At 46.0% G+C, this 25,832-nt stretch overlaps 1 protein-coding gene across 8 annotated transcripts in view; it reads right to left on the bottom strand.

Annotated features, from left to right (window-relative positions):
* Positions 1-25,832, bottom strand: part of LOC119955040 (coiled-coil domain-containing protein 91-like) — a 185,750-nt gene that overhangs the window by 16,704 nt on the left and 143,214 nt on the right. For all 8 annotated transcript variants that reach the window (XM_038780854.1, XM_038780862.1, XM_038780856.1 and 5 more), the window contains exon 12: positions 24,795-24,908. In XM_038780854.1, coding sequence (XP_038636782.1) covers positions 24,795-24,908 — 114 coding nt within the window. The remainder of the gene's footprint in view (positions 1-24,794; positions 24,909-25,832) is intronic.

Below are 25,832 nucleotides of genomic sequence, written 5' to 3'. Positions count from 1 at the left end.
TCTTTGTAACCTAAAGGAAAAGAAAACTGTTTTGAGAACACTGAAATGGATACCTTCGTTTTACAATTTTACAAAAGAAATCGCCTGGCTGTTGGTGGTGGATTCTTGCGCTCAGATTCCCACTAAACGTATTCCTGGGAAAGTATAAACACAGCTTCTTCAAGAATATTAATAGTCTCACACCAATGTCCTAGTTTTACTGTGAATTGCTGGCACTGAACTCTGCCATTTGAGTTCTACATCGTGGTCGCAGCAGGTAGCTCAGCCAATATCTGGCAAAGCTACAACTGATTACCACATTCGCAGGTGGCTTCACGTTTATTCATATACTGTATTCCATTCTTCTCCAATCAGAAGTTGCTATCCAACTATTCGGAATGTTAATGATGAGAAACGACCATTAGCAAATGGAAGCAATCAGAATAACGGAACTGAGTAGCAAGCTAGTTGTACTCAGTTATGTCAAACACATTTTGTTTGAAATCTTTTAAGTGTTGTTTTTAATAGAACATGAATGTTCTGCCAAAGTAAAACATTTAATGATGTGACTTTGTACTCACCAAATTATTTTCTCGCTCTCCCAATTTTCTGATCTTAATTTGGCAGAGGCTCTGATAGGTCACAGTTCTACATGTGCTGGCAGCTCTTCAGCACACCTCCCAGATGGTTATTTTTCATGCACAAGGTTGAACAGTGAATGTCCGCAGACAACTCAAGTGTGGAGATATGACAATTGAGCCCAATCCTTGCCTCACCTGACATTCATGTGTCTGCTTTCTAACAGGGGTCAGTGAATAGTTACCGGCAGCAAGACTCAACATGAATTTTCTCGACAAGTGACACAGTGTGACTGTATTGCCTTCACCATTGTCCCAGTTGATTTTAACTCAGTACTGACCAATTACTAAACATATGGCTTTCTAAACTGTATCTTGCAATGTATCCCACATTGCAAGAAGTACATATTTCTGGTTGAGAAGTGAAACATCACAATTAATAAATGCCTATTAGTTTCCACTGGCAGGACATGAAGAATGATCAGACACTCCAGAATGATGACAAAAACTGATTCTGGCCATAAAATGAAAATACTTGCTAGAGACCTGCTGCCTGCAATGACGACTGCTTTGCCATTACTGATAAAATAGACATGAAGGAACATTTGCTCTTGTAGGAAAGATGTTGACAAAGACAGGAGAGAGAGAAGACAGGCTAATTTGTGTTTTGTAAGGGCAGTGGGTTAGCCCTGCTGCCTCATGGCGCCGAGATCCCGGGTTCAATACCGGCCCTGGGTCACTGTCCGTGTGGAGTTTGCACATTCTCCTCGTGTTTGCGTGGGCTTCACCCTCACAACCCAAAAGATGTGCAGGGTAGGTAGATTGGCTACGCTAAATTGCCCCTTAATTGGAAAAAATGAATTGGGTACTCTAAATTTATTTAAAAGAAAATTGCATTTTGTGGATTTTGACTCGGGAAGGATAAAATCAATACCTGGCATTCCGACCACAAGAGGTTAAAAATTATTGCTTTTCACAATCAGAGAGAAAATAGTACAAGAGAAAATTGTGGATAACTGGCTTATTACAGGAAGGACAACTAGCAAATACTGGTTGAGTAAGAAATTAAAGTACTTTTTCAAGCAAAATGAATCTGGGTCCATAATGTCCCACATTACTCAGTAGTGTAAATTTGCAAACTATTAAGTACAGAGCGGTAAATGTGTTCACCTGAGTGGGCTGTTTGAGCTGTACCTAGATTCTAAGGTCAAAGATTCATCTGCTTTTCTAGGTTCTAAACAGAACAAAGTTGGGAGTAATTAATGATAAAATGAACAAAAGAAAATTCAATATACTTTTCAAACTGGAATCCAATCACTCGATGGAATTACAATGGGTTACTGCTTTAATTCCATATACCAGCAGAATTCTAGAGGTAAATTTACCATTCCTGGCCGCCACCGGAATCATCACAGGCTGGATGGACAATTTGACCATTTAAAGGCCGTACTTCCAGACCATCACCACTCTCTGGGTAAAAAATGTTCTCCTCAAATCCTACCTAAATCTTCCAGCCCTCCCTTTCACCTTGTGTTCCCTCGTACCTGACCCGTAATAATAATAATCTTTACTGTCACAAGACGGCTTACATTAACACTGCAATGAAGTTACTGTGAAAAGCTCCTAGTCGCCACATTCCGGTGCCTGTTCGGGTACACGGAGGGAGAATTCAGAATGTCCAAATTACCTAACAGCACGTCTTTCAGGACTTGTGGGAGGAAACCAGAGCACCTGGAGGATCCCATGCAGACACGGGGAGAACGTGCAGATTCCGCACAGTGACTCAAGTGGGAATCGAGCCTGGTACCCTGGCGCTGTGGAGCCATTGTGCTAACCACTGTGCTACTGTGCTTCCCACTCAACTAAGGGGAACTGCTGCTCCCTATCCATGCCCCTCAATCTTGTACACCTCAATCGGGTCATCCCTCAGGAGCCCGGAGAGGACCCGGAGATGGCTCGACAGGGTTACGCAGGACTCTCAAGCCAGGGATTTCCACCACTGCCTTTTAGACTTTCACCCCACTTTCCCATCACCCTTTCACTTCATCCCCTCATCACCCTGTGACCCCCCATCGTTCCATCCCCCGACCCGACCCCCCCCCCCCCCCCCCCCCCCCCCCCCCCCCCCGCATGCGGCCCTCAGCATCACATCGGGCTGATAGACCTTGGTTGGCAGTGTCAGGGGGTCTTGTCTGCATGACAAGTCTGACTCATGTCATTTAGATAACTCTTACCACTGTCCTCCTAGTTGTGCGGTGAGGACTTCTTCTCATTGACCACATTATTTGAGGTGGGGTGGGGTGTGGTGGGGTGCGATGAAGCTAGGTTTGGGGTCATACACTGGGGATGCTGTCATACGAGGCTGTGTCACACTGAGGCTCCCTTGGCCTGTCATTCTTGGGTGAGAGTGGACGGCCAGTGGGGCATACATGAGTCCGATGTGCACTAACCCCCCACCTCCGCAGCCTCAGCCTAACCTTCCCACTCGTGCGACAGTGAAAGGCAGCTCAGACTGGTGCATCAAAAATAATTAAAGGCGCGATTTTATAATCAATGTCCCCTTCTTGCTGACTAACTCTGTGAAACTACACCCGTGCCAACTCATGTTCGTCTATCTTTCCAACCTTCCATGGCTTCTCGCGCCTTCGAGGTGATCCCTCAGCTTGCACATCAGAAGTGGAGGCGACCTGCTGCTTTTCACATCCTCTGGCCTGTGATGCCCTTGGCCGTCATCCTCTGGAGGGACTGGACCAAAATGGGCCTGGCTGACTCTTTTGGGTGTCCGTGACAGCCTATTCTGCCTGTTGCCTAGCAGATGCGCCAGTGTCAAGAGGGGTGGGGGATTTAGACGGGTTGGAGTGCTCCAGCTCCTCCCTTGCGTAGACACCGGGCTGGGCCCAAACACGTCCTCCTCTCTTGGGGTGTTCGCTGGCCCCTGGGCTACACCATGGGACAGAGGGGCAGCTGGAGTGAATTCCAGAAGCCTCAACATCATCTGCCGCTGCCAGTCCTGGAGGCCTGCCATTACCTGAGCCATGGTGTCTATACCCTCAGCCAAGATGCTCTGTAACTGGGACATGTTCCTCAATGAATGAGCCATGTCCCTCATTGCCTCAGTCATGACCCTCTGTGACTGTTCCATACCCTTCAGTGCCTAGTAAATGTCCCTCTGTGTCTGGTTATGATCAGTCAGTGCCTGGCCAATGCTCCGATTGCCCTCAGCCACGACGCTTTGTGAGTGGGCCAATTTCTGGAGCACAGCAGCAATGTCCATGTGTGTTTGTAAAATGACCCCTGTGGCTGGGCCCTCCTGGCCTTAGCCATGGACGTCACAGTGTGACCCAAACCTTGGACGTCATGACATATTGCTCTGACTTCTTGCCTCAGGCCTTCCACTGTGGCCGCCACCCTTAGTGTTGGCCTTACTGCTACACATTGTCGGTACCATGTCCTGCGCCTGAAGGCAATTAGACGCCTCCAGTTGGACCTGCAGGTGCTGGAATGTTGCTGACACCACCTCCTGCAAATTCTGGCTCTGAGTTTGCATCTGGACCAGCGATGGTGTCACCTTTTCCAGAGGCGTGACATCTGTCTTGGGGACAACTGTTCCCTGGGATCAGAAATCCCTACAACTGGCCTACTTCTAGGGCCACTTCCTAAGGGGGCAGCACAATGGCACAATGGTTAGCACTGCCGCCTCATGGCACTGAGGTCTTGGGTTCAATCCATATGGAGTTTGCACATTCTCCACATGTCTGTATGGGTCTCACCCCCACAATCCAAAATGATGTGCGGGGTAGGTGAATTGGCTACACTAAATTGTCCCTTAATTGGAAAAAAAAATTGGGTAGTCTAACCTTTTTTTAAAGTACTCTGGGATGGAGATTATTAGGCCCTGGAGATTTATCCGCCTTGAATCCCATTAATTTCCCCAAAACCGTTTTGTTACTAACATTAATTTCCTTCAGCTCCTCACTGAAACTTGTGTTTCTCAGATCTTTCGTTACATTATTCAAGTCTTCCTTTGTAAAGACAGAAGCAAAGTACGAATTTAGTTTCTCAGCTATTTCTTTGTTCCCCTTTATGAATTCTCCCGTTTCTGACTGTAAGGGGCCTCCATTAGATTTTTATCAATCTTTTTCTCTTTACATATCGATAGAAACTTTTACAGTCAGTTTTTATGTTCCCTGCTAGCTTACTTTCATACTGTATCACCCCTTTCTTAATCAATCGCTTGGTCCGCCTTTGCTGAATTTTAAACTGGTCCTAATCCTCAGGTCTATTGCTTTTTCTAGCTAATTTGTATGCCTCTTCTTTGACTCTAATACTATTGCTAATTTCCCTTGTAAAGGAATGGTTTCTACGCTTGCGCCAAATAGGAATAAACAACTTTTGGCATTCACTTATTTGTTCCTTCATTTCGAAGCCGGAGATTCATGTCCATGCAGTTTAGGGTACTCTGGCAGTCCATAACTGATCAGTGTGAAAAATCTATATTTAGGAGCTCGTATATATGAGGACCTCCGGCAAGAATTTCAAATTAATTTATTTCTGCGACGAAGCAAATACTTTTGCCACAGTATCTATCCCACATGAGCTGCTACAACCTACTCCAGGAAATAATTAATAAGAGCAAACTGAGACAGCCACCCAGAGTAAAATATTTCAAGTTTTTCCAGCACAATCACACAGCTGATTCCCAATATCCTTCGTCACATCACTTACTTGCAGAACCCCAGAGGCCCTCAATAAATACATCACAAAATTAGATTAAATAGTGGCTGCTTATATAAAGAAATCTTCTAATCTAAACATATGAACCTATGAGTCACTTCATGGCAGTAGCCTTTTTGGAAACAGCAAAAACTTCCATGCGGAGACATTGAAATATATACATTTTTAAAAAATATATTTTTATTGAAGTATTTGCAAAATTTTTAGAATAACAAACGCAATGATAATAACATAAACATCAACATGGTAAAAAAGACATTTCCCACCCAACCCCTTCTATACATCCCTCAACCATATTGCACCTACCCGACCCCCCCTTTTCGGAATGCTGCTTCTGCCGATATTTTAATTTTCCACGGGAAAGTCGACGAATGGCTGCCACCTCCGAGAGAACCCCAGAATTGACCCTCTCAAGGCAAACTTTATTTTCTCCAGCCTGAGAAACCCAGCCATGTCACTGACCCAAGTCCCCACGCTCGGGGGCTTCGAGTCCCTCCACATTAAAAGGATCCATCTCCGAGCTACCAGGGAGGCAAAGGCCAAAACGTCGGCCTCTTTCACTCCCTGAACTCCCGGATCTTCTGACACTCCAAGGATTGCTACCTCCGAACTCGACACCACCCGCATGTCTAGCATCCTGGACATCATCCTGAATTTCACCCCCTTCTTGAAGAGGATCGCCTTCACCCGCTTGAACTCAGCACGTATCTTGGCCAGCTCCGCTCCCAGGTCCTGATAGACGCGCACCTCACTGTTCTCCCATCTGCTGCTCTGCTCTTTCTTGGCCCATGGCAAGACGAGTTCTTTGTCCAAAAAACGGTGGAAACGCACCACCATGGCCCTCAGCGGATCATTCGCCTTCTGCTTCCTTGCGAGGGCGCTGTGCACTCCATCCACTTCCAGGGGGCCCCATCAGCGTATCCAGCATGCCCGCAACATATGTTCCCGGGTTCGACCCCTCCATTCTTTCAGGGAGGCCAACAATCCTTAAGTTCTGCCTCCTGGACCTGTTCTCCAGATCTTCCAGCTTCTCCTGCATTCTCCTGTGGCGATCATCTAACACCTCCACCTTGTCCAGCACGGTTAGATAGTCCTCCTGGCTGGGTAACTTCAGCTCAATCTCTTGTATCGCTTTCCCTTGGGCCGTCTGATTCAATACCATTTGCGGAGGGGGAGACACAAAAAAACTGAAAAACCATTGAAAACTGTCGGGCTTGCTGGGGCATGGCTGCCTGGGCTGGGGGCATCAGCAGGTCATCACAAACTTGGGGTGTTTCCCCCCTCGGGATCGGGGTGGTCTGGCTGAGATCGTCATTGCTGGAGCTTGTCTTTTAAACGCACCCCTTTGGTGCTACTTACGTGCTTTTGGCTGCTCACACTGCTGAGCGCTGCCTTTGTCCTTTAAATGCTCTGAATGCTTCTGGTTATCTGGGAGCCCACCCAGGCTGCTCCTCTGGACACCCTCATACTCCAGGTGTATTATCAAGGGCCAAGCTGAATCAGGACCCCATCAGGTAGGCGTTGGTCCTCCTCAGAAACGGTGCCCCATTGCAGAGGAAGCAGGGGATCAGCAGAGCTCACTGCAACCAGGGGACACCTGCATCGCAGCCTTTGAAACCCTCCCTTGTTCTCTGCCCCTCTCAGGGCAGAGGACTCACCAGTGACCCCCCACCCCTCCGGATCACCAGCTGTCTCCTCCTGGTGAGACTGGCAATGCTGAATGCCTCTGCCACCAGCTCCCAGGCAGTGTTCAAGAGGGCAGGCTTGAGTCTGCAGCCCAGGCTGGGAAAGAGGGTGTCCCTCTGCTCCTCATTGTCATGGAGCTGTGGGTTCACCTTGGACCCCTGACATCGGGGACAGGTCTGCTCTGAGCCATCTTGGTGGCTGCAGTGAGTGATAAGCAAACACTTAAAAACAGCTCCAAGGACGGGCAGTTTGTAACTCACTCCAGCCCGAGCGTTTAGAACACCTGCTGGGCCGAGACTTGGTTGGAATTCGCGCCAGCAAAGTGCTGGCCCATTAGCCTGTCCTGAATTGCTCCACAATTAGCAGCCTCAACGGAACGCAAACCGTACACAATTTCGCTCTTTATTCAGAGACTTTGTTCAAACAGTTAAAGCTGGAGAACTGAAGCCTGTGCAAACACTCTCTGCTGCTGTCACTACATATCACGTGATGTTCCACCAGTAGAGATATACAGCAGGATTCTCCGCAATCGGCGCGATGGCCCATCGCCGGCATCAAGAACAGCGCGAATCACTCCGGCGTTGGGCCAACCAGAAGTAGCGGAATTCTCTGCACTCTGGGGGTTAGGTGGACGCCGGAGGGGTTGGCGCCGCGCCAGCCAGCGCCGAAGGGCCGGTGTGATCCCGCGCATATGCAGAACGGCCGGCGTATTCTGGCGCATGCGCAGGGGGAGGTGCCTCCTCCGCGCCGGCTATGCCGCGGCCCTAGAGGGGCCAGTGCGGAAGGAAGGAGTGCCCCCACGGCACAGGCCCGCCTGCAGATCAGTGGACCCCGATCGCGGGCCAGGTAACCGTGCCACCCCCTCCCCCCGGGCTCGGATCCCCCCGCTCCTCCCCCCCCCCCCTCCCCCCCCAGAGGACCGCCCCAGCCGACTTACCTGCCAGGTCCCGCCATGTGGAACCATGTGTAATCCACGCTGGCAGGACTGGCCAGAAACCGACGGCCGCTCGGCCATCGTCCTGGAGAATTGCCATGGGGAGGCCGCTGCCAGTGGCCCCTGACCGGCGTGGCATGAATCTCGCCCCCACCCTAAAAACCGGCGCCGGAGAATACGGCAGCCGGCGTCGGGGCCGGATTCGCACCGCCGGTCAGAGAATCCCGCCCATATTCTTTGATATATAACAAATAGATTATTTGAACGGAGAGACTGCAGATCTCTTATGGACAGGATATTCCCCCCCACCCTCCGCAACGTGTTTTGTGGTGGCAGAGATGGCCCACCATTGGTTGACTGTGGGATTTCCCAATCCCGCCACTGTCAATGGGATTTCCTGTTATTCACACCCTCTGTTACCGGGGAATCTGCGGCAGGAGTTAGCAGGAATGACCGGAAAATCCCACCCTGTGGGACAAAGGAAGCTAGAAATCCTGCTACATGGATCACAAAAATTTGGTTTGCAGGTGCAGCAAGTGATTGGAAAGACAAATAGAATATTGATATTTATTACAATAATAAAATCGAGTAAAAAGTTGGGAAGCTTTATTAACAGTTGTGCAGAGCGTTGGTGAGACCACACTCGGTGCACTGTGTGCAGTTTTGGTCTCCTTGCTTAAGAAAGGATGTAATTGCATTAGAAGTAGTTCTGAGAAGGTTCACTCACTGATTCCTGAGGTGAAGGGGTTATCTATGGGGAAAAGTCAAGCAGGTTGAGCCTCTGTGTGGGAGTTTAGAAGAACAAAACGAGGGGTGATCTTATTGAAGCATTTAAGATCTCGAAGCGGCTTGGCAGGCTGGATGCCAAGAAGATGCTTCCCTTTGTTGGGAAGTTTAGACCCAGGGGACACAGTTTAAGAATCATATTTAAGACCGACGTAAGGGGAATCTGTCTGGGCTGTTAGCTTGTGGAATTCTCTTTCCCAGAGAGCAATGAAGAGTGGGTCATTAAATATATTCAACATTGATTAGATACATTTTTGATCAGCAAGGCAGTCAAGGGTCATGGGGGAGCAAACAGTGAAGTGGAGATGATGCCATAATCAGATCAGCCATCTTATTGAATGGCGGAGCAGGCTCGAGGGGACAAATGGCCTACTCCAGCTCCTAATTATTGGGCTTTTGGGTGTTAAAGAATATCTTAAAATAGGAAAGAGTTGTAGAAATTTGGAGGTGTTTTAGGGAGGCAATTCTAGAGCTTAGGGCCTTGTCAGCTGAAGGCATTGAAAACTTGGCAGCACGGTAGAACAAGTGGATAGCACTGTGGCTTCACAGCACCAGGGTCCCAGGTTCGATTCCCCGCTGTGTCACTGTCTGTGCGGAGTCTGCACGTTCTCCCCTTGTCTGCGTGGGTTTCCTCTGGGTGCTCCGGTTTCCTCCCACAGTCCAAAGATGTGCAGGTTAGGTGGATTGGCCATGATAAATTGCCCTTAGTGACCAAAAAGGTTAGGAGGGATTATTGGGTTACGGGGATAGGGTGGAAGTGAGGGCTTAAGTGGATCGGTGCAGACTCGATGGGCCGAATGGCCTTCTTCTGCACTGTATGTTCTATGGGAATGCTCAGAGGCCAGAATTGGAGGAGTATAGATGTCTCGGAGAGCTACTGGCTGAAAGGGATTGCTGAGATGAGGCCATGGATGGATGTAACATTTTTATAATAATCATCTCAGATTTCTTTTTCTTGAGCACCTTCATCTATTTCTAATGCTGCATAACTTTGTTTAAATACTAATACTGACCACATTCCAGAGATAACTCATTGGCTGTAAAGTACTTTGGGCAACCAGAGGACAAAAATAAAGTGGTACAGAAGTATAAGATTTTTCTTTACAAATGCCACATCACCATCAATTGTGAAGGAATGATTGAACACCGACAATTACATTTTATCACAACCTAAACTATATTTGAATTTGTCATGATAACCAACCTTCCCATTACACAACCCTCTCTTTCACACAAAATCCTTTCAGAATATACTTTCAGGTTCTGGTTCAAGTAAATGTATGAAAGAAATGCAGTTGCTTTAAACACATACTGTATCTGCTTGATGTTGCAATATTGCTCCAGTCTTCTGAAAGGCACATAACTAAATAGAATGGGATACATTTGCTTGGCTCTCAACACACTAGAAATGTAAGTGCAAATCCAGGTAATTCACTCCATTCCCCAACACCCAACAAAAGATCTTGGAACCTTTAAAAATGTAATGAAAACATAAATGTTATATGTTACTGTGCACTGAAATGACCAACTTCCAACAATTTAGTGCTTGCCTAAATGTCTTTCAGTAATTGCCCAAATGTCTGTTAGTACTAGTCTGAGGAATAAAATTAGTTTACAGCGTTTTTGTAGTTATACATTTAATTTTCCGCTAATATAAAGGTTACTTTGGTACAATTCAAATTAGGCACAATGCTTAGAGAGTTTAAGTAATGAAGCAAATGGAAATAGAACGTTTGTACCATATGGATAACTTCAAACAAATGTGATCAATCAATTATAAATCATAAAATCTAAATCTTATCTACAGTGTTTATAAAATGGAAATGGTCCCTTAACTTAGCTGAAAAGGTAATAGAAAGTTTAAGTGTATGCGCTAATAATTTAGGGTGAGATCCCCCAGCTTTCAAGTGGTAGGATCTTCCGCTCTTGCGGACGGTGCACTCCCCTGGCTTTCCCAGTGGCATGGGTGGATTCAATGGGAAATCCCATTTGACAGCGGCAGGATCAGAAGTTCCCACCGCCAGCCATAGAAACATGCCACGGGGAGGCCAGAGAATCTCTCCCTTCGTGTTCAATGCAGAAGATTAGAGTCACAATCTGAAAAATATTATGTTTTTAATATTCTCAATATCTAAGAATGTGGTTTAGTTATGGAGACAACTAGCTATAGAATATTGCACACCAAACTCATCTGCAAAGGAATCTGATATTGACACACTTCTTGATAGCAAACTGAAAATCAAAGCATCTTCCCAACTTGCAAGTGATTCCGGACTCTAATGTGTTACAAACTATTTATAGCAAAGATCCATTCAGACCAACAATGACAATCATGCTCCACACGAGGCTCCTACCAACCCCATCAACATATCCTTCCATTACTTACTTCCTTATGCTCTGCACTCAGCTACTCCTGGTGGCAATGAGTTCCCATTTAGATTTGTTCCCTATTAGATTTGTTAGTCACTAGTATATATTTAGGGAGATATTGAGTGGGCAGTGGGGAACGCCGCTGCCTCTGAGCCAGAAGCTCTGGATTTCAGTTGCATCCCAGGAAGATGCGTTCATAACGCGGCCAAACAGGTTGAGTGTCAACCTGCAAATCCTTCGAACACGCAATGGCTGTGCTGAAAGTGAAAGAGACTCCTGGTCAGCCATGCTTGATATGGATTAGTGCCCCTTCAAGTTATACGCCATCTGGCGACAGACAAGCAATCTGTTCCAGGAATTGCCAGCTATGGAAACAGACGAAGTCTGCCTTAGTGCACCACTTGGTGCAAGACAAGAATTGGAATTGAAATACATTTAGGGCCCTTAAAAATGCCAGATTTTGGGTTTTGATGTGGTTGATATCTTTATTCCTCTCCCACCATAAAGATCAGATCACATATAGCAAAGGTATAATCGAGTCATTCTTTTGAAGGATTAATTTCCGCTAGTTATAGTTTAAGTACCTGGCATTGACAAGCAAAAGGGCAGTTCAGTTATGTGCTGCAACAAAAGTAGAAATAAAATACTCCTACTCTCCAAACTAAATAACGACATATATCCCAGCTCTAGGCATTTGGCTTTCACATTGGGTAAATGGCCACATCTGAGTAGTTTGAAAATTCTCCACATTTAAAAGGGCACCCACAGTGGTTAGCAAGGCAGATATCACTGAAAAGATGTAACAACATTATTTGTGTGACGTGTTATCAAACCAGACCACTTTATAGCATTCTCCCTTTTCCTGGTCGGGATTCTCCCCTACCCGGCGGGACGGGGGGTCCTGGCGTGTTGGAGTGGCGTGAACCACTCCGGCGTCGGGCCGCCCCAAAGGTGCGGAGGGGCCAAGCCCTCACATTGAGGGGCTAGGCCCGCGCCGGAGAGTGGCCATGCCAGCCGGGGCCGAAAGGACTTCATTGGCCAGCATAAGTCCGCGCATGCACCGGAGCGTCAGCAACTGCTGACGTCATACCGCCGCATGCGCAGGGGAGGGGGTCTCTTCCGCCTCCGCCATGGTGAAGACCATGGCGAAGGCGGAAGAAAAAGAGTGCCCCAACGGCACAGGCCCGCCGCCGATTGGTGGGCCCCAATCGCAGGCCAGGCCACCATGGGGGCACCCCCCGGGGTCAGATCGCCCCACGCCCCCCCCCCCAGGACCCCGGCACCCGCCCACACCGCCAATCCCGCCGGTTAGGTAGGTGGTTTAATCCACGCCGGCGGGAGAGGCTTGTCAGCGACGGGACTTCGGCCCATCGCGAGCCGGAGAATCGCCGACCGGCGCGCCGCGATGCCCGCCCCCGCCGAATTTCGGGTGGCGGAGAATTCGGGACTCGGCGGGGGCGGGATTGACGCCGGCCCCTGCCGATTCTCCGACATGGAGAATCCCGACCCCTGTTCTCTCACATTATAACTAATAGCGAAGGCATCAAATACAAATGCAAGTACATGAAGCTTAATTATACAGGGCCTTTAGGGATAAGGTTCGGTGGCAGGAAGGCTTGTTGAATGCCCTGGGAAAGCTGTGGATGACATGCCCGACATCATCCTGCCACCATGCCATTTTGCCAGAAGCTGGAAAGGAGGCAGATGGCCAGCTCACCTGGAGCCAAATAGAGCTACGCAAGTGGCCATTTAAGGACATCTTCCGTCCTCCAGTTCGGCAATTTCCAATGGGCTCCAGCGGGAAGCTCCTCAATTTAGGGCACTCTTTAGCTCATGAAGGGGCCCCAGCAGCATCAGCAGCACTTGCCCTGAGCGACCACCCCCTGCCTCCAGGGCATGCCCCACAAACCTTCTTGTGAGCGTGCACGACCATCGTTGCATCCTCAAACTCCATTAGATCAAAAACAATTCACTGACCGGAAGCAAATCAGTCAACAGCTGCAAGTTATGGAGCCATCAATTCACTTCTCTGATTGGTTTTCTTTCATTCTCAAACTGATCATTAGACTTCTTTTAAATAATACTTGAGATTTTCCCTTTGGTACTGCCACATTTAATTTTGTTAATATTACATGTTTTATTACATCAATACACATGAATTATTTCAACTAATTAAACCAATTTCTATCCGTTCTCGATAACTTTCCAGCATCCTTGTATACACATTTAGTTTTATTATCTGTATTTCAGGCTTCAGTGAACCAGCTGTAGTTCAGCACTGTATTGGACGAATAGAGTTGATTTTGGGTCCAGTGCAGAACATGCAGGAGATGTGTGCAACTGGATTGGATTCCGCCTGTGATTACAAGCCCCACGTTCTGCATAAAACAAAATGTGGGCAAATCCTGCATGTGAACAATACCTGGATTTAACTGCTCGCACAAACATTAGCAGCATCTTAAAGAGATACTTTTACAGCTAAAGTGCTTTACAGACAGGTCCTGTGGATTGAGGGAATGGCACGGGATTTTGTTTTTCTGATGGAGCTGTGAAAATATTACTAGAGCAAATGCAGAGGGCAATAAGGGGGTGATGGTTGAGTGTGTTTTTCTGACTAGAAGCCAGCGTCCCGTGGGGTCACGCTGCGATCAGTGTTGGGGCCCTTGCTGTTTGTGGTTCATATAAATGATTTAAATAGGAAAGAATGAGGGTTGATCAGTAAGTTTGTGGATGATACGAAAACTGGTGGGGTGGTAAATAGTGAGAAGGATAGCTTTCGATTACAGGAGAATATAGACAGACTGGACAGATGGGCTGATCAGTGGCAAACAGAATTCAATCCAGAAAAGTCCGAGATGATGCACTTGCGCAGGACAAACAAGGGAATACATGATAATTGGCAGGACCCTGGGACCACCGAGGATCAGAGGGACCTTGGTGTGCATGTACCCCCATCCCTTAAGATAGCAGAGCGGGTGGATACAGTGGTTAAGAAAGCATATGGTATACTTGCCTTTCAGCGCCAGGGACCCAGGTTCAATTCCCAGCTTGGGTCACTGTCAGCGTGGAGTCTGCGTGTGTTTCCTCCAGGTGCTCCAGTTTCCTCCCACAATAATAATAATAATCGCTTATTATCACAAGCAGGCTTCAATCAAGTTACTGTGAAAAGCCCCTAGTCGCCACATTCTGGTGCCTGTTCGGGGAGCCTGGTACAGGAATTGAACCCGCGCTGCTGGCCTTGTTCTGCATTCCAAGCCAGCTGTTTAGCCCACTGTGCTAAACCAGCCATTTCACAAGTCCTGAAAGACATGCTTGTTAGGTAAATTGGATATTCTGAATTCTCACTCAGTGTACCGGGTGACGTAGTGTGGCGCCTGGGGGATTTTCACACTTTATTGCAGTGCTAATGTAAACCTACTTGTGACACTAATAAAGATTCTTATTATTAGCCGAGGCATAGAGTTTAAGAGCAGGGAGGTTATGTTGGAACCGTATAAAATATTGGTTAGTCCACAGCTAGGATATTGTGTGCAGTTCTGGAATCCACATTATAGGAGAGATGTCATAGCACTGGAAAGGGTTCCGAGGAGATTCACCAGGATTTTCCTGGGCCGCAGAGTTTTAGTTATGAAGAGAAATTGGATAGACTCAAATTGTTTTCCTTGGAGCAGAGGAGACTGAGGAGGGGGTGAAATGATTGAGATGTATAAAATTATGAGGGGCATAGAGTGACAGGAAGAAACTTTTTCTCTTGGTGGATGGATCAATGACCAACGGGCATAGTGGCAGGAGGTTTAGAGGGGATGTGAAGAAAAACCTTTTTGTACTCAGTGGGTGTGGGAGTGTGGAACTTGCTGCCTGAAAGGGTGGTGGAGCCAGAGACCCTCATAACATAAGAAGTGCACTTGCGATCCCAAGGCATATAAAGCTATGGGCCAAGTGCTGGGAAATGGGATTAGAATGGTTAAGTGGTTGTTTTTGACCGGTGCAGACTTGAGGGGCTGATGGGCCTTTTCTGTGATGTATGACTCAAAGTCAGAAAAAAAATACTCGTCAGGAAGTAGTTACTGATGATTATGTTTTTTGCCCATCATTGTCAATAATGGCAACGTACAATTCATTTTAATTTAATACAGGCTGTGGGTTCTAATTTGATTATAAAGTTTGATTTTGGTCAGGAATATTTTCCCCACAATTGATGTAATTTGCCTTGTTGTAGTACAATCAAAATGTCTCTATTTTCAGTCTTGCAGCATTACTTTGGGCACAGGAATGAAGATGACACAAAGCAATAGGAAGAGGTTGTTCTTGCCAAGAGGTGTAAAGATAGTGACGCAGATTTTGCACTGAAAATAACAATGAGGCTAACTGTCATTATGGAGCCACAGACAGCAACTTCTGGAATATGCACACGGACAGTTACACACAAAAATCCAGAAGTTAAGTCCGAGAAACCCTGATTCCCCACAGCCTGTGCTGCAACAGGACCTCATGTTATGACGTTCTACTAATTATCCACTAAACATGGCAGAAAATATTAGGGCTGGGGCATTCAGGTATAAATGAATTTTTAAGGATGGGATAGGCCAGAGTTACCTCATTAGCATTGAAAATGTGTTTTTTTCAAATATGGAGCCTGGGTTGATTTAGCACAGTGGGCTACACAGCAGACTTGTAATGCAGAACAATGCCAGCAGCGCGGGTTCAATTCCCGTACCAGCCTCCACGAACAGGCGCTGGAGTGTGGCGACTAGGGGCTTTTCACAGTAACTTCATTGAAGCCGACTTGTGACAATAAGCGATTATCATCCCGTCAGAAATTAATTAGTGTTAGAGATTTTAACAAATCATATATTTTTTAATTGTTCTGACTCTTTTATCCCTCTCTTAAACCCATTCTTCATCCCCATTCTTTATTGTCTTCTCTGCTCATGATTTAAATCTAATTTATATTTCTTGGTTTTCCTCTGAACGTCTTAGTGAGAATTCTTCAACCTGGTTGGTTGAGAAGCCTCACTATGGCCGGAATTGTCTGGCGGTGGGATTCTCCGGTCCCGCCGGCAGAGCACCTCCACCCACGGGTTTCCTGGCAGCATGGGGTGGCTTCAATGGGAAATCCCATTGACAGCAGCGGTAGCAGAGAATCCCGCTGCCTGCAAACAGCGGGCCGCCTCCCCTTGCCGAGTAAAACGCGGCTGGCAGGCCGGAGAATCTACTCCCATGTTGTTGTCCTATTCTGCTCACACAATCACAGATCCTCCGTAGATGGCATTGCACTGGATCAAAGCAGAGGCTTGATGACTCCAAGGGCTGAACTTTATTATCCCGCCTGCCAGCAGGATTCTCCAGGCTCGCCAAAGTCAATCGACCTTTGAATGGCTCGGTACATTTTCCAGTCCTGCTCATGCTCCGGTGAAGCCGTAAAGTTGCGCCCCAAGTCTTTGCTCAACAACCAGTGGGGCACTGTGGGCAACTGTCGGTGTAATGAACAGCAAAGGCCATTCCTTCACCATGGACCACAAATCCATCACAATGTCTCAGTCAAGGCTTTGCCGCTGTTCTTCCACCTTTAACATTGCGTTTTCTGGGCATGGGTCAATTGATTTTGAATTTCAGTGACATTTATTAGACTGCGAGGGAAAAGTGAATCAAAAGAAACTCAATCAAACTGAAGTGTGCTAAAGGTCAATGATGATCCATTAGTGTCATCTGATTTTTAAGGGATACTGACAATGACACTCCGAAGCAATAAGAAAAATTCATTTAAAAAATATGGACAAAGATGGTTGACTAGAGGGAATGCAGAACAATTCCAAATCTGCGGTACAAATGCAGATATAATTTAATTCCATCCGGAATTTGGCTTTGATTTAAATCTACGATGGTAAGCTAATTTTGGGCATGATTGGCCCTTTGGGCAAATCATAATGAACACTAAAAGGTTCGCATCAGAAGTAGATTTCAAATTAGATCATCCCAATTTATTCTATTTATAAAGACTACAGAACGGTTTGAAGATTTGAAACCAAACTAGTTTATATCAGACATGCGGTTTGAAAGTCTATGGCTTCTTCCTTTAGGATTCATAGTGTATGTATTAACCAACCTGAATTTGTTCACTTCACTAGTTTAATGTCACATCAACCCATGTCACCGAAATGTGGTGAGTGTCTTCTGTACAATTCTGAACCTCTTTGTAGTTCTCTATTGAGATTTAAACATTTCAGATATTTGTTATGAATTAATAATAATAATCTTTATTGTCACAGTAAACTTACATTAACATTACAATTAAGTTACTGTGAAAAGCCCCCAGTCGCCACACTCCGGCGCCTGTTCGGGTACACGGAGGGAACATTCAGAATGTCCAAATTACTCAACAGCAGGTCTTTCAAGACTGTGGGAGGAACCCGGAGCACCCGGAGGAAACCCACACTGGGAGAATGTGCAGACTCCGCACAGACAGTGACCCAAGCCGGGAATCGAACCTGGGACCCTGGGGCTGTGAAGCAACGGTGCTAACCACTGTGCTATCGGGCCGCCCATATTATTCCTGGAATTATGAATTCCACAGCAATACCAACAATCATTGTACCTTTTCATTCCTTTTCTTGCATATGGCAGGTTCAGCGAGGCAATGCACACGTGGCAACCTGAAGCTGCCAGCTTGTGTACGGCCTGTGTGGGAACTTGCATGTTGCAGGAACCGTCCCGAAGATGCAGCACCCTCTTTCCCCCAGCAATGGGGGCAATGGCTCATGAATTAAAACCCATTCCTCCCACACCAATCTCTGAGCCATGCAGTCAACTCCCTGATCATATTTACCCCATGTTAATTTGTGTCACTGGTAGTAATCTAGTAGAACTGGTAGAACCTTTGTGGTTCTGCTTTTTAAATTAACCCTCATAATCCCTGAGCAGAATCTCTTTCCTAGTCATATCTATGTCATTGGACCATGTGGATCATGACAACTGGATCCTCTCTCACCCACTGAAAGTTCTTCTCCAACCTCGAGCCAATGACCTGAACCCTGGCACCAGTCAGGCAATACAGGGGGGACAGCAGTACAGTGGTAATGTCAGAGGCCCAGGCTAATGCCCAGAGGACAGAATTCAACCCCACCATGGCAGCTGGCAGAATTTAAATTGAGTGAGTAAAATAAAATTAAAATGAAATATAGTGGGCGGGGTTCTCTGCTCCTGGGACTAAGTGCCCGCGCCGTTGTGAACACCGTCGCATCTCACGACGGCACGAACAGGGCCTGGGAACGACCTATTCTGGCCCCCACAAGGGGCCAGCACGGCGCTGGAGTGGTTCATGCCATCTGCGCATGCGCAGTTGGGCCGCGCCATCCTGCGCATGCGGGGGGGGGGGATTTCTTTAGCGTGCCGGCCCCTCACCAACATGGTGTTCTGGGGCCAGCTGCGGAAGGAGGTAGGCCCGCGGGGGGAGTGGCCGGCCCGTCGATCGGTGGGCCCTGATTGCGGGCCAGACTCCATCGGAGGCTTCCCCGGTGAAGGAGCACCCCCCCCCCCCACAGGCCGCCCCACCCCCCACCCGGCCCCCAGCGTTCCCGCACAGTTCCCGCCGGCAGCGACTAGGGGTGGACGGCACCGGCGGGAACTTGTCGCGTCAGAGCGGCCGCCCGGCCCATCCAGGTCGGAGAATCGCCACTCGCCGTTTGCTGCAATTCTCCGAGCGGTCCGGCGCAATTCTCGCGGCGCTGGTTTCGGGGGCAGAGGGTGGGAGATTCGCGTGCGGGTGTCAGGGCGGCATGCCGCGACTCGCACGGCGCCCCGGCGATTTTCTCACCCGGAATGGGGGAGGGGAGAATACCGCCCAGTGTTTGTGTCAGCTATGTTTAAACGAGCTTTGTTTGCTGTAAAAGCCCATCTGGTTAAAGCACTGATGTCCTTTAGGGAGAGAAATCTGCCATTCTTACCTGGTCTGACCTACAAGTGACTCCAAAACCAGAGCAATGTGGTTGACTCTTAATTGTTTGCTGAAATCGCCGAGCAAGTTATTCAGTTCAAGGACAGTTAGGGATGGGCAACAAATGCTGGTCTTCTCAGTGATGCCTACAACCCATAAAATATTTTTTTTAAATCAGCCTATCGACTGTAGAGTATCAATCCTCCCCGCGACTATAGGGTTTCATACTACACTTACATTCCTTTTGACTCCCCCTCTGTCCCAAATGAATGGCACCCTGCACCACAAGCCATGGTCAGTTTGCTCATTCACTCTGCAGTCCCTTCCCCTGTCCACATAATCTACAAGAATCTCAAACCGGGGGAGTGGCGTCTCTCACCGTTGTCTCACTGCTCCCTCCCAGACTTGCTCTCCACATTCCCACTGCTGATGCACCATGAAAGGCAGTGTACAGGTTTCTAATCAGTTATTGAGTTAAGAGAAATAAGTGAGAGATTTGAGTACATAAAAAGGGTTGATTCCATTACTGTGGTACTGCCTGACAAATTGTACCAAGGCCTGATTGTATCCTGTTTATTGCACTGAAATTGAACATTGACATAAACATAAGACAAAAAAAAAGACCGAGTCAGTCCATCATTTTACCTGACAGATTTAACTTCATTCTCTCTGTATATTGAGATGGGGGAAGGGGAAGGAATACACGGGTTTTAGAACTTCAGCACCACTTAAACTAGCTCTAGAGCAGGTACAAGATTCAACAAATACCACCACAGAACTGCAGTTTTTCAGTGTGTTAAGAGTTACTGTTTGCACAAATTCAGTTTGAATACTGACTGGTGTTTTACAATGGAGTCAACATGGTGTTGGTATGCATTTCCCAGCAAATTGCTTTGTGGTGTTCTTGAACACACCAAACGAAAACAACTCCCATGTGTAAACCAAACCTAGCTTGCTATACTCTAACAACAGAATCTAAAGTATTTTGCATTCGTGGCAGTGGCTAAAACTGTTATTGGAGCTGCAACATGTGCAAAAACACAAGATTGATGACAAAGGTTTGTAAGAGGATGGTTCATTTTGTTAGGTGGACCGTCAGGCTCCTGCCTGCATTGGTATTTCCATTTCTAGAAAAAGGAAGGAAAAAACAGGATGACCAGAGGTTGGAGGCACACCCATCCATACCGTGGCCATTGGGTGTAATGTGAAACTAAAACCGGTTTGTACCTATCGGAAGGGCTTTATCTGAGGAGGCTGAAGTTCATTGGAATGGCTTTGGACGAGGCCAATGGACAGAGATAACAATTTGGATTATACTATCTGTGGGAGTGAAAATTATCATAGCTATCAACTTCTATGAAACAGGATCATTGAGGCCATCCACAACACACTTGTATAAGATAAATCAGTTTGTCATGCACCACTGCATCAAGATGATGATTGATGTCCTTTTTCAGTAGGAGAATGTGCACAAATTGTCTTATGGAAAACAGAAGGAAAGACAGATGCAATACTGCATGCAGTACGATTTCCCTGGGGTAAAGAAAATAAGAGTGCACAGATGTAGCCTTTTGAGCACCTGCACACAATGCCTTACCTACATGAACAGGAAGGGCTACAGTTCACTGAAGATGCAAATGACCCACGACTGCCACATGTGAACTGCACACATGGAGGATACATTACCTACTGTTGTAAGATCTTTCATTCTTCAATTGATATACATTACAGGAGTCAAGTGTGATTTGACTCACTCTGGAGAGAACCATGTGTTTGGGCATAAAGATGTCACAAAGTTATAGCTTGGTGGTACATTTGCTATCCAATAATACCCTGTACTACAAAGTGCCAAGACCCACACAACAATGCCAGTTGAATCTTGGCACAAAGCTAAACTGAAACTTGCCGAGTACCAATATTGTAACCTCATAAGTACATCTGGGTGGGTTTGTGGTGTGCAGAGGACGCACATCAACTGAAAAGGTGAAAAAGGATTCTACAATAGAAGCTACTTTCTGTTGATTGGAAATCACTTACTTTTCTTTAATTATTCTTCAAAAAAGCTGCAATACAGAAATTTATACGTGATTGTACAGCCCTATTGCAAAGCTTTCTGTTAGGGTAGCACCGTGTCCTTTTAAGTCCAAATATTGTTTTTCAGTTTAAGTATTCCCTTTGTTATACTATGATTTTCCATACAGGTCTCTCAATTACCTACTACTTTAGATTATTCACTGGGGACAGCAGGTGTCCCAATATGGTTAAATATTAACCTCGACTGGCTATCTGTTGGACCATCAGAGAACTCGGGATACAATGCTGCATCTTCTGCTGTGTCTCGGCTGATAGCTTGAATCAAAAATAGTCCCGGTGGAAAAATAAAAATGACTTTGCAGTTGGGATAGGATAAGCCCAGAGCATGCTATTATAACTGGTAAGCCGTCACACATCTTTGATAACGATTGGCATTCCACAATCTTAATTTGAATCTTTAAATACAGTAGTGAATATCTGCAGGATTTTATAGATCTCATACATATTTTAAAATTAAAAAGCAATAACATTTAAAAGATATTTTTGTTTCATTCTTCACAGAGAAACAATAGAACATTACAGGCCCTTCGGCCCTCGATGTTGCGCCGACCTGTGAAACCGCTCTAAAGCCCATCTACGCTATTCCATTATCATCCATATGTTATCCAATGACCATTTAAATGCCCCTAATGTAGATGAGTTCACTACTGTTGCAGGTAGGGCATTCCACACCCTTACTACTCTCTGAGTAAAGAACCTACCTCTGATATCCGTCCTATATCTATCTCCCCTCAATTTAAAGCTATGTCCACTCATGCTAGCCATCACCATCCAAGGAAAAAGGCTCTCACTGTCCACCCCATGTAATCCTCTGACCATCTTGTATGCCTCTATTAAGTCACCTCTTAACCGTCTTCTCTCAAATGAAAACAGCCTCAAGTCCCTCAGCCTTTCCCCATAAGATCTTCCCTCCATACCAGGCAACATCCTGGTAAATCTCCTCTGCACCCTTTCCAATGCTTCCACATCCTTCCTATAATGCGGCGACCAGAACTGCACGCAATACTCCAAATGCGGCCGCACCAGCCCAGCTCTGCAGCTTATCTACGTCCCTCTGTAACCTGCAACATCCTTCCGCACTGTCCACAACTCCACCGACTTTAGTGTCATCCGCAAATTTACTCACCCATCCTTCTACGCCCTCCTCCAGGTCATTTATAAAAATAACAAACAGCAGTGGCCCCAAAACAGATCCTTGTGGTACACCACTACTAACTGAACTCCAGGCTGAACATTTCCCATCAACCATCTTAGCTAGCCAATTTCTGATCCAACCAGCGAAATCACCCTCAATCCCATGCCTCCGTATTTTCTGCAATAGCCTACCGTGGGGAACCTTATCAAACGCTTTACTGAAACCCATATACATCACATCAACTGCTTTCCCCTCGTCCACCTATTTCACCTTCTCAAAGAACACAATAAGGTTTGTGAGGCACGACCTACCTTTCACAAAACTGTGTTGACTATCCCTAATCAGGTTATTCCATTTGAGATTATAATTAAATCCTATCTCTTATAATCCTTTCCAAGACTTTGCCCACAACAGAAGTAAGGCTCACAGGTCTATAGTTACTGGGGTTGTTACCCTTCTTGAACAAGGGGACAACATTTGCTATCCTCCAGTCCTCTGGCGCTATTCCTGTAGACAATGATGACATAAAGATCAAAGCCAAAGGCTCTGCAATCTCCTCCCTAGCTTCCCAGAGAATCCTAGGATAAATCCCATCAGGCCCACGGGACTTATCTATTTTCATACTTTCCAGAATCGCTAACACCTTCTCCTTATGAACCTCAATCCCGTCTGGTCTAGTAGCCTGTATTTCAGTATTCTCCTCGACAACATTGTCTTTTTCCTGTGTGAATACTGCCGAAAAATATTCATTTAGCGCCTCTCCTATCTCCTCGGACTCCACGCACAACTTCCCACTACTGTCCTTGACTGGCCCTACTCTTATCCTAGTCATTCTTTTATTCCTGACATACCTATCGAAAGCTTTATGGTTTTCCTTGATCCTACCTGCCAAGGACTTCTCATGTCCCCTCCTGGCTCTTCTTAGCTCTGTCTTTAGGTCCTTCCTGGCTAACTTGCAACTCTCAAGCGCCCTAACTGAGCTTTCACATCTCATCTTTACATAAGCCTCCTTCTTCCACTTGACAAGTGTTTGAACTACTTTTGTAAACCATGGTTCCCTCGCTCGACCACTTCCTCCCTGCCTGACAGGTACATATTTATCAAGGACATGCAGTAACTGTTCCTTGAACAAGCTCCACATTTCAATTGTGCCCATCCCCTGCAGTTTTCCTCTCCATCTGATGCATCCTAAGTCTTGCCTAATCACATCATAATTGCCTTTCCCCCAGATATGACTCTTGCCTTGCGGAATCTGAATCTGAGGAAGGAGCAGTGCTCCGAAAGCTAGTGTTTGAAACAAACTTGTTGGACTTTAACCTGGTGTTGTAAGACTTCTTACTGTATCCCTGGTAAATCAGCAATGGTTTAGCATAGGGCTAAATAGTTGGCTTTTAAAGCAAACCCAGGCAGGCCAGCAGCACGGTTCAATTCCCATACCAGCCTCCCCGAACGGGTGCCGCAATGTGGCCACTAGGGGCTTTTCACAGTAACTTCATTTGAAGCCTACTTGTGACAATAAGCGATTTTCATTTTTCAATGATCATTTTATATAAGAAAGAAAACCTGATGAAACTTTCCATTTTTTTCCCTAACTGTTCCATTTACTGGGAGAAAACTGATGTCTTCTACACATCAATGATCATTTTATATAAGAAAGAAAACCTGATGAAACTTTCCATTTTTTTCCCTAACTGTTCCATTTACTGGGAGAAAACTGATGTCTTCTACACATATTCTAAGTGGCATTCCATGTTATAAATGATCAGACCAAGACTGGATGAGTGGTATAGAGGCAACTATTAGTGTCTCTTTTTACAGTATTGAGTAAACCTACATCCCAGAGGCAAGATCCGTGTTTAATGGCTGTTCACAATGCAAGAAGAATCTGAATGAATTTACCACACAGCCTCTGAAAATGAGTAAACGGCGATGATTTAATGACAACATTAATTATCCCATTGTTCCAGCATGTGGTATAAAAATAGCACAACAGAAGAGCCGTTTTATGCGTCTTAAAGGTTATTGGGAGGGGTTGTTGAAGTGCTTATAATGAATCAGAACCGAAACGATGTGCAAATTCCACCAGAGCTACTTGATACTTGTATCCCTCATAAATCTGAGCGCTGGCAGGTATATAGATCTTATGATCATAGAACTTACAGTGCAGAAGAAGGCCATTCGGCCCATCGAGTCTGCACCGGCCCTTGGAAAAATTAATGCGCTGAGTAGAGCTCAGAATCCTTCACTCGGGAGACTTGGAGAAGGCAGAATTTAAAAACTGACAAAACAATCAGATTCATAATTCTATGTTCAAAAATCTCAATCGTTATGAGTTCAATCACTTGTCAGCTGAATTTAATACTTTATCGGGTCCTAAACTATACAAGTCAGAAAAGTCCCAGGATTGTCCTGAGATAGTTGATCTCAGCAAGTGTTGCGATAAGGGTGCACATAAGTGTAGATACCTTACAGGCTCAAATCAGACTTGCATCAATAGTCAAAAAGTGGGATAAAAGTAGAAGTTATATATCATTGTTCATAGAATATATGATTGGAATAATTTACCCTTTTTTGTTCTTTGGTGTATTTAATCATGTCCTCCCTGGTCTTTTGAATTGCCTCTTCTATCGCTTTTTCACTTCGTCTTCCTTCTTGATTTGCAGCTTCTCTTATGGCTTCCTGGTGAAGGAGAGGGGGGGAATGGTAGATAATGAACCCAGCATTTTCTGATTATTCGCCTCTCGGTTCCCCACACTTAGACAGTAATATATGAATTAGAATTGGTGTCATCATCGTATCACAACAGCTGAAGTGAAATGAATAAAATGCAGATTGATGTCTGTCAAATCATTAAACTAGTCTCATGTCACAAACAAGACGAAAATATTGTAGCCATTAAATCTGGAAAACCGTGACCTGCTCACCAGGACTCCTGCGAATACTGTTTTATTTTGAAGTCCCCAGGAGCCACCCACATTAATTCTCACTGAAGGAAAAGTATCTCATCAACACGTCAGTAGTTCTCAAAGATCATTAAGATCAGGAAACAGGTGTCAATCAATCAGAAAATGGGTGCAGACAACAACTTGCATTTATACAGCACCTTTGCATAGTAAAACATCCCAAGACTCTTCATAAGAGTGATTATCAAACAAAATTTGAGAGCAAACCAAATGAAGTGATATCAGATAACTAACGGCTTGATCAAAAGGATAGATTTTTAAAGAGCACCTGGAAGGATGAAGGAAAGGTAGAGAAGCAGAGAAGTCTGAGGGAGAGATTCCAGAACTTAGGGCATAAGCTGCTTATGGCACAGCAGCTAACAGTGAAGCAAAGAAAATTAGTGATGCATAAAAGGCCACAATTAGAAAAATGCAGAAATATTGCAGCATTGGATGTCTGGAGGAGACCACAAAGGTATAAAGGGGAAAGGCCATGGAGTAATCTGAAAATAAAAACAGAAATATTAAAATGGAAGTATCTGTAGACGCAGAGTCAACGTAGGTCAGTAAGCACAAGGGTCATGGGTGAATGGAACTTACTGCAATACGCAGAGGAGAGTTTTAAACGAGCTCAAGCACATGGAGGGTGTAAGATGGGAGA

The sequence above is a fragment of the Scyliorhinus canicula genome, chromosome 20, assembly GCF_902713615.1.
Source record: "Scyliorhinus canicula chromosome 20, sScyCan1.1, whole genome shotgun sequence".
NCBI lineage: Eukaryota > Metazoa > Chordata > Chondrichthyes > Carcharhiniformes > Scyliorhinidae > Scyliorhinus > Scyliorhinus canicula.
Note: the sequence above shows the minus strand (reverse complement) of the source record. Positions and strands in the feature narration are given on the sequence as shown.